The sequence below is a fragment of the Cynara cardunculus genome (assembly GCF_001531365.2).
Source record: "Cynara cardunculus var. scolymus isolate 2C chromosome LG 2, CcrdV1, whole genome shotgun sequence".
Taxonomy (NCBI): domain Eukaryota; kingdom Viridiplantae; phylum Streptophyta; class Magnoliopsida; order Asterales; family Asteraceae; genus Cynara; species Cynara cardunculus.
The window spans coordinates 8,474,781-8,483,441 of record NC_037529.1 but is presented as its reverse complement, the minus strand read 5'-3'; the positions used below and the strand labels follow the sequence as shown (position 1 = coordinate 8,483,441).

Genomic DNA, 8,661 nt, shown 5'->3' with positions numbered 1-8,661 from the left:
TTGTTTGTATAAATTAACGTATTATATTATTAAAAATTTGTTTTAATTGTATACTAGAAATTTATTTTAATTATATATGTTATGAAATATTTGTAATTGACTATTTTTTCAAGAAGTTTTTTTGATAATTTTATATGCTTATAAGATAGTTTTTGTCAAACATAATTTGTTAATCAACTAGCTTATTAGTTAACAGTTAGTTTATCAGTCATCATTTAGCTTATCAGACGCTATCGAGAAGACGAAAAAGAATATGGGCCACAAATTCATTATTTAAAAAATAACATAAAAAATTAAAAATTAAGATAATTATCATTTTAAATTGGATAAATCTTTAAAAATCTAATTTTTAGATTTATTTATTTTTTAATTTAATAAATTCATAATTATTTTATAAAGTTTTATATAATTTTTTTTCTAGATATACTTTGATAAAAAAAATCAAAAGTTTCGTCAAATATCACATGTGATATCTACAATATAATCTTTTTCACCATTTTTTTCTAATTTTTGGATCTACATTTTGAATAACATGTGATAAACTTTGTTTAACATTTGATCTATTAAATATCACATATGATCTATATGATCCACTATGTAAAATTTGTACATATCACATATGATAATTTGTGTCTAAATATAAGTGACCTATCATCACATGTGATAATATTTACATCACAAAAATATTTATAAATATAAATACACATAATCACATATGATTAACAAAAATGTATACGATTAACAAAAATATTTACAATTATCACATATGAATTGATAGTAGATATTAGGGGTGCTCAAAAACCCGATGAACCCGACCAACCCAACCCGAATTTTTTTTTAAAAAAAACCCAACCCGAGGTAACCCGATGCATGATCGATAAAAAAATTAGCCAACCCGACCTTATTGGGTTGGAATCGCGTCAGACCCAAAAAAAACCGACCAACCCGACAACCCGATAAACCCGACCTTAACTTTAGCTTTGAATTGTAGATGACAATCATGACATGACCAACCTCAACGTCAAGAAAGCGAAAGCATCGGGGTTGGAAACGTCTAAAACTATTGTTGTTGATTGATGTATTATCATTTGGTTTAAACATTTTTATTGTAATATCTATATATTTGATGAACTTGCATATTATCTTGAATGGTCGGTTGTATTTCAATGGAAAGTTTTCTTTATTTTTATGTGATTTTACATTGTTTAAACACAACCCGATCAACCCGAACGGGACAGGTTGGGTTGGGTTGGGTTGAACTTTTGTTTGGGTTGGATTGGGTTGAAAATTTTCAAACCGCCAACATTGGGTTGGGTTGTTAAAACGGCTCCAAACCGATCAATCCGGGCCGTGAGCACCCCTAGTAGATATCACATGTGATATTTGATAAAAATTATGAAATTATTTTATCAAAAGTGTATCTAATTTTTTTTATATAGAACTTGATTAAAAAAGTTATTAATCAATTAAAATTAAAAAATAAATAAATCTAAAAGATATGATGAGATCTTTAAAAATTTGTCTAAATTAAATGACAATTATTCTAATTTCAAAAATTATTTTTCATTCTTATTTATGATATTTTTTAGGTAATAGATTGTGTGACTCATATTGCATTTCTCTTTCTCGCAAATTGATCGTATTTTTGTTTGAACGTGCCCCCATATATATATATATATATATATATAGAGAGAGAGAGAGAGAGAGAGAGAGAGAGAGGAGAGATGTTTTGAAAACAAAGCCATTTGTCAAACCGCGAAAACCGTCGATTTCATTGTTTATTTTAGTAAAATACTTCATGAAATTGTTTAATATGATTAAATTGTCATATAATTCATTTCAAATAATTATGGACATTATCATCTTCATTATGTTGATTATAGTAAACAAATTTCATCAAAATCGAGAAATACATGAAACAAATTTTAATTTTTACATATAAACCAAAATATATGAAATATTTTTTTATCAAGAAATGAATTATTTTGAAACAATTTCATCATATTAAACAATTTCATAAAAAAAATTCACTAAAATAAATAATAAAATCGACGATTTTCACGGTTTGTACAAATAAATTGGTTTCCATTTAAGTCATTTAGGTAATTAATAACCTTAAATGAACTTTTAATTAAATTCTTTGCAAGATAATATTCCTGATGAATAATACATTGGTGATGAATATGAAAATGTTATTTATAACATATTTATTATAAATATGGGATAAATAAGAATAGATAATTGTGATAAATATATTATGTGTGGTTTTGTAATCAGTTTTACGTTACTGTAAATATGGACGTATTATTTTGGTAACATGTACAGTCAGACCAAAATCCGTACAAATTAGCTTTTTAAGGTTAATGTAATTAATTTCTACTATGTTTGTGAACTGAAGCTAAGAAAGGAGAACCAGATCAAAGGAATACCGAAAGCAATAAAATTGAAAGAAACAGAAGAACTAACAAATGAAGCAGTCACGACTACAGTCAGGCGAGCCATCGGCTTCTACTCCACCATTCAAGCTCACGATGGCCACTGGCCTGCGGAATCTGCTGGCCCCTTGTTCTTCCTTCCTCCACTGGTAACCCATTGTCTTCATCTCTTCTTTATATATATTATTGGAATCTCTTTTATCTCCTTGATCAAAGAGCTCTTTTGGAGAATAATTTGATTTGGATCATGAATCACACATGCAGGTGATAGCACTCTATGTGACAGGAGCCATGAATGCTGTTCTAACACCTGCACATCAACTAGAAATCAAACGCTACATATACAATCATCAGGTATATATTTCTGTAATATAATTTACGATTTTGTAGTTTCATTGGGGTGGGTTCAATTCATTGATCATAGCTAGTTTCATAATCACAGAATGAAGATGGAGGTTGGGGATTACATATAGAGGGTCACAGCACCATGTTTGGATCGGTTGTTAGTTACATTACATTGAGATTGCTCGGAGAGGAAGCCGATAGTGATGCAGAAGATATGGCAGTGGTTAGAGGCCGTAAATGGATCCTTGACCACGGTGGTGCAGTCGGGATTCCTTCATGGGGAAAGTTTTGGCTTACGGTCCGTTTCTCGACACCTAATACTTAAATTCCTACATATATTATCGTACATGGGGTGGGGAGGGTTCAAAATGGAAAGAAGAAAAAAGTTGGAAACGTGAAAACATGAAAAAAAAGGGATAAGAGAGTATAACAATATTGTGTTTATAAATTGCGTATCTTTTGTAGATACTTGGAGTACACGAGTGGGGAGGCTGTAACCCTATGCCACCAGAATTTTGGCTCCTCCCTAAGTTTTCCCCAGTTCATCCAGGTCAGTTTTGTTCTAGGCCGGGTTTAAGATTTATGGTTTAGCATCTTATAATTGTTTATAACTCATATATATAGTCATCAACCCATGATAAAATCTAACTATCGGTGTCTTTAACGTACAAATCACAGGCAAAATGTTGTGTTATTGTCGCCTAGTTTACATGCCGATGTCGTACTTATATGGCAAAAGATACGTGGGAAGAATAACTGGACTGGTTCAAGCGCTAAGGCAAGAGCTTTATACAGACCCTTATCATGAGATTAATTGGAATAAAGCGCGCAATACTTGTGCAAAGGTTTGCTAATTAATTTATCTTGAAAACCTTCAAATTTATAGTTTCAAACTCCCAAAAAATACAAAATATGATGTAATCGATTATGTATTTCAGGAAGATCTTTACTACCCACATCCTTTTGTTCAAGACATGGCATGGGGCATCCTTCATAATGTTGTTGAACCTATATTAACACGTTGGCCGTTTTCCAAGCTACGAGAAAAGGCCATGAAAGTTGCAATGGAGCATGTTCATTATGAAGATCTCAGCAGTAGATATCTTTGTATTGGATGTGTGGAAAAGGTATTTGTTTCTATTACAGTCCCATACCTGCTAGGCTTCATTTCTGCTTATATATATATATATATGATATGATATGATATGATATGATATGATATGATATGATGGCACCTTCTTGTCTATTTGATAATCTTTTTTGAGAGTAATCTAATGGGTTTTCACATATCTCACCGTTTCTATAAGAGAACTCTCTTACTTGATTAGTTTTCATAAGTATAACAAGGAAAAATCATTTTACAAGGTGTTATGCTTGATTGCAACCTGGGTAGAAGATCCGAATGGGGATGCATATAAGCGTCATCTTGCACGAATCCCTGACTACTTTTGGGTTGCTGAAGATGGGATGAAAATGCAGGTACTTAACGAGTTAACTTAACTTTCTTGGCGTTCTTCTTTCCGGTTCATCTTTTTGTTTTCTGTTCCACTGTTTTCCTTGAATATACATGTTAAATGTAGATTTCTTTCGCAGAGTTTTGGCTGTCAAATGTGGGATGCAGCATTTGCTATTCAAGCTATTTTGTCAAGTAATCTAGAAGAAGAATACGGACCAATGCTTAAAAAAGCACACGACTTTGTAAAATCCTCACAGGTAATTAAGCATATATACTTGGCTCTTTCGCTACAACAAAATTGGTTTTTCAGAAGTGTCCTGTAAACTTGTCCTGTTAAAAGATGTATTCATATGACATTTTTCCGAAGTGTTGAGTAAAGTAAAGAAGCTAACGAAGACCCTTTATTTTTAAAACGTCCTAAAAACCAAATACATTCTAACATCCTATTGTAATACATGACACATAACTGTTTTGTGACATATAGACACATTTGACGTCATATTAAACAAATTTTCTTATAGTGTTGATCTAGGTTCTAAATGAACATATACATATATGCATCAGAAACTGTATACATACTTGATCTTTCTAGGTTCGAGATAATCCGCCTGGAGATTTCAGTAAAATGTACAGACACACTTCTAAAGGAGCATGGACGTTTTCCATGCAAGATCACGGTTGGCAAGTTTCTGATTGTACCGCAGAAGGCTTGAAGGTTCGTATTTAACTATATCAACTAATCAAATCTTGAAAATGGTATAGGAATCTACGTTCTTGTTTATTGAGGTATCTGTTACAGGTTGCCCTTTTGTACTCCCAAATGAGCCCAGAACTTGTGGGCGAAAAATTTGAAACAGAGCGCCTCTGCGATTCTGTCAACGTTATTCTTTCTTTACAAGTATGTCATCAAGATTCTTCTGTAAATTATACATTGGCACTGACTTATTTCCATTTTCGGTATCATATGAATTGTGTTACATGACTGATGTTATCTTCGTTAAATTCGATTCAGAGTGAAAATGGCGGTTTTCCAGCTTGGGAGCCACAGAGGGCATATTCTTGGTTAGAGGTACAATATGATTTAACTTCGAGAAACACCAGAGAGATATCGGCATATAGAATTTCTGATCCCCTAATTGTAAGTTCGTTATGGATTGCAGAAGTTCAATCCAACGGAATTTTTTGAAGATGTATTGATCGAGCGAGAGTAAGATTTGCACCTTAACCAATGCTAATTTGCTTGATAGAATCTTATAAACTCATTGTATAAATTTATATAGAATGCACAATTGTTTGGTTCTATAAACTTTAATCTTATTAAACAGTCTGTTGGGACACCTAAAACTTAGGTATCTAACGCGTCATGGAACTAGCAACGATCATCAAGTTTTGAGAGACTAAGATGAAGAATTATTCATGTTGTTTTAGGTATGTGGAATGCACTTCATCTGCAATCCAAGGTTTGACACTCTTCAAGAAGTTGCACCCTGGACACAGAACAAAGGAGATTGAACACTGCATTTCGAGAGCTGTGAAGTACATCGAAGACACTCAGAATCTTGATGGTTCATGGTACGTTTTCTGCTACTTCAGGTCGTCGAATACCTTCCACTTTGGAAGCACGAGGGCAGTTATGTCATACAATATCGTATACATATTCTATGCTGCACTCCTCCAGAACGTAGCACGATTGGTTTAGGGTCAGGGGTGGTATATTTGCTCAAATAGGCGAAAATTCGAGTCTGACAATCGCACTATAGGAGTTACAATTCCTTTGGGGATTGGACTCCTCGTGGACATGCATTGGACTCTTAAACCAGTCACCTAGCAGACTGCTACATGAGAACTTGACTTCCTCTCATAATGCTGTTGGGGTTTAGGTTGCTGGTTATAACCCTTTACAATGTTGTATGTAGGTATGGTTGCTGGGGAATTTGTTACACCTATGGTACATGGTTCGCAGTAGATGCGCTAGTAGCGTGTGGACACAACTATCGTAACAGTCCCACCCTTCAAAAAGCTTGCGAATTTTTGCTTTCGAAACAACTCCCAGATGGTGGATGGGGAGAGAGTTATCTTTCAAGCTCAAATAAGGTATGATGATTAAGAAAACATCTATATATATATATATATATATATATATATATATATATGTATGTATATATATGTATGTATGTATATATATGGTTTTCTTGACATAAGAACTGTCTTAATCTTTCTCTACAGGAATATACGAATTTGGAGGAAAATCGGTCGAATTTAGTACACACATCATGGGCTTTGATATCTCTTATGAGAGCTGGACAGGTTTGTTCGATCCTGATGCTGCTTGTTTAGGCCTATCCAGTCGCATTGTTTCCGTTAGTCATATGATAACATTATTTGTACAGCATTTGTTCAAAGAATGCCGTATTAAAATCTAATAAGACATCTTATTTAAGTAGTCCTAGAAAAACTTGTTTGCATACCCAAAAACGTTTTTTCAACAACTTCTAATATATTTATATATATATATGACACACATATATTTCGTTCTATAAACTTAAATCCTATATAAAACAGTCTATTTGAATATCAGACATTTTACGTATCCTAGCTATAAAACCAATTTTGTTGTAGTGCGATAAATGTTCTGATCATTCGACCCATTAATATGTTTTGATTTTGCATATTATGGATAGGCCGAAATTGATGTTACACCGATAAAACGTGGCATACGACTTCTCATTGATTCACAAATGGAAGAAGGAGACTTTCCTCAACAGGTTCTTCATTTCAATTCATCCATGGTTTTCGTTCATAAACTTTCTGCATTTCAAGTTCCACAATGGGATTCAGTGCCTCTTAAACATGTCTAATTTCTTGGGATTAATTGCAGGAAATCACAGGAGTGTTCATGAAGAATTGTACCCTCAATTACTCATCATATAGAAATATCTTCCCCATATGGGCTTTGGGTGAGTATCGTCGTATCGTTTAATTTGCATGAAGTTTTCGATGATTATATTACTTGTCTTTTCGTTTCATTCCTCTTCGTGTATCGAATGGCATTACGTTAAGATGTAAAATAAGGACGACATTGTAATATGTATCTATAAAATTGGAATTGTGAAACATGTTGTCCGGTCGTTCAGTTTGTGTGCAATTGGTGTTATATTTGAATGTATTGCATCATTTACCTTAAGTGAATCGAGAATAATCAAATGGCTTTGAAATAACCATTTAAATTAATAGAGTCGAGTGCTAGGTCGAGAAATTTCCAATCACTGCCATGGTTAAGGTATGGTGGTGTGGTGGCATCAAGGTTCTAAATTGTGTGAGGCACGCGTGACGAAAAGACCAGACCTCAAGCCTTAGGAGTTGCAGCGAGATTACAGTGATTTTCAAGGTAGAAAATTTCTATATCATATATAATATTATATATATATATATATATGTGTGTGTGTGTGTTTTTTATACTATTACTCACTTAGTCAATGATAATTAGGATTTATATAAAAAACTAGCAAGTAAAAAATTAAAAATGTAAAGATAAATAAAAAATCATGCTACCAGATGGGTTGTCGCACATCAATTAGACTTGAACTATTTTTTCTCTATTATGTTGAAACATTTCTTCGCTCCTCAAGAACTCTTTTTGAGAGTGATTGAGGGCGCTACGTATTCTCACACTCAGTTATGTTTGGAGTAGCTAGAGCAAGTACGACTCACATACTATGCTCAATGGACTTGAATTATGCTTTTTATGGGGTGAAGACCAACCAACCGAGACTATGAGGCAGGATTTGATGAGGGTCGGACCCTGGTCATTGAGCCCCATGTTATTGCTTATTATAAAAAGAGTAGATTACAAAAATGACTCTTGTGGTTTGCCTGTTGAAGCTATGATTTTCATCGTTCATCTTCATTTATTATAAATCTATCCTTATTGTTTGTATTTTGTTTTGGATTTCGTCCCTTACTCGCACGTGCCTCTCACATGAGGGCATTTTAGTATTCTTTTTCCTTGTTAAAGCCAAGAAAATCAAGAAACCACTTCCTCTCTCTCTTTCCAACCCTTTGCCACCAACAACTATGCTGGTCCTCTTCCTTATTTTTTCTGGCGGATTTCCGGCAGGAAAATAATGTTTTTTTAAAAGAAATAAATCCGCCGGAAAAAATTAAAAAAAAATTAAAGAAAATTTAAAACATAGAGAAAAATCATTTTTAAAATTTAAAATACATTAACGGACCGTATTGGGCCTTAACGGATCGTATTGGACATTAATRTATCGTATTTGCTTTAACGGACCGTATTGGGCCTTAATGGATCGTATAACATTAATGAATTGTATTGGGCTTTAACGGACTTTTTAAAATTTAAAATACATTAATGACCGTATTGGGCCTTAACGGACCGTATTGGGCTTTAACGGATCGTATTGG

General features: G+C 33.3%; 1 protein-coding gene across 1 annotated transcript in view; it reads left to right on the top strand.

Moving 5' to 3' along the window:
- Nucleotides 1-7,377, top strand: part of LOC112507013 (lupeol synthase-like) — an 11,047-nt gene extending 3,670 nt beyond the window's left edge. Inside the window, exons 2-18 of the mRNA XM_025111392.1 lie at nucleotides 2,399-2,584; nucleotides 2,700-2,789; nucleotides 2,878-3,078; nucleotides 3,246-3,330; nucleotides 3,459-3,625; nucleotides 3,719-3,907; nucleotides 4,146-4,259; nucleotides 4,374-4,493; nucleotides 4,829-4,951; nucleotides 5,036-5,134; nucleotides 5,249-5,305; nucleotides 5,397-5,443; nucleotides 5,665-5,808; nucleotides 6,153-6,330; nucleotides 6,463-6,543; nucleotides 6,918-7,001; nucleotides 7,115-7,377. Of these exons, the coding sequence (XP_024967160.1) occupies nucleotides 2,399-2,584; nucleotides 2,700-2,789; nucleotides 2,878-3,078; nucleotides 3,246-3,330; nucleotides 3,459-3,625; nucleotides 3,719-3,907; nucleotides 4,146-4,259; nucleotides 4,374-4,493; nucleotides 4,829-4,951; nucleotides 5,036-5,134; nucleotides 5,249-5,305; nucleotides 5,397-5,443; nucleotides 5,665-5,808; nucleotides 6,153-6,330; nucleotides 6,463-6,543; nucleotides 6,918-7,001; nucleotides 7,115-7,216 (2,067 nt within the window). The 3' untranslated portion in view covers nucleotides 7,217-7,377. The remainder of the gene's footprint in view (nucleotides 1-2,398; nucleotides 2,585-2,699; nucleotides 2,790-2,877; nucleotides 3,079-3,245; nucleotides 3,331-3,458; nucleotides 3,626-3,718; nucleotides 3,908-4,145; nucleotides 4,260-4,373; nucleotides 4,494-4,828; nucleotides 4,952-5,035; nucleotides 5,135-5,248; nucleotides 5,306-5,396; nucleotides 5,444-5,664; nucleotides 5,809-6,152; nucleotides 6,331-6,462; nucleotides 6,544-6,917; nucleotides 7,002-7,114) is intronic.
- The last annotated feature ends 1,284 nt before the right edge of the window (nucleotides 7,378-8,661 follow it).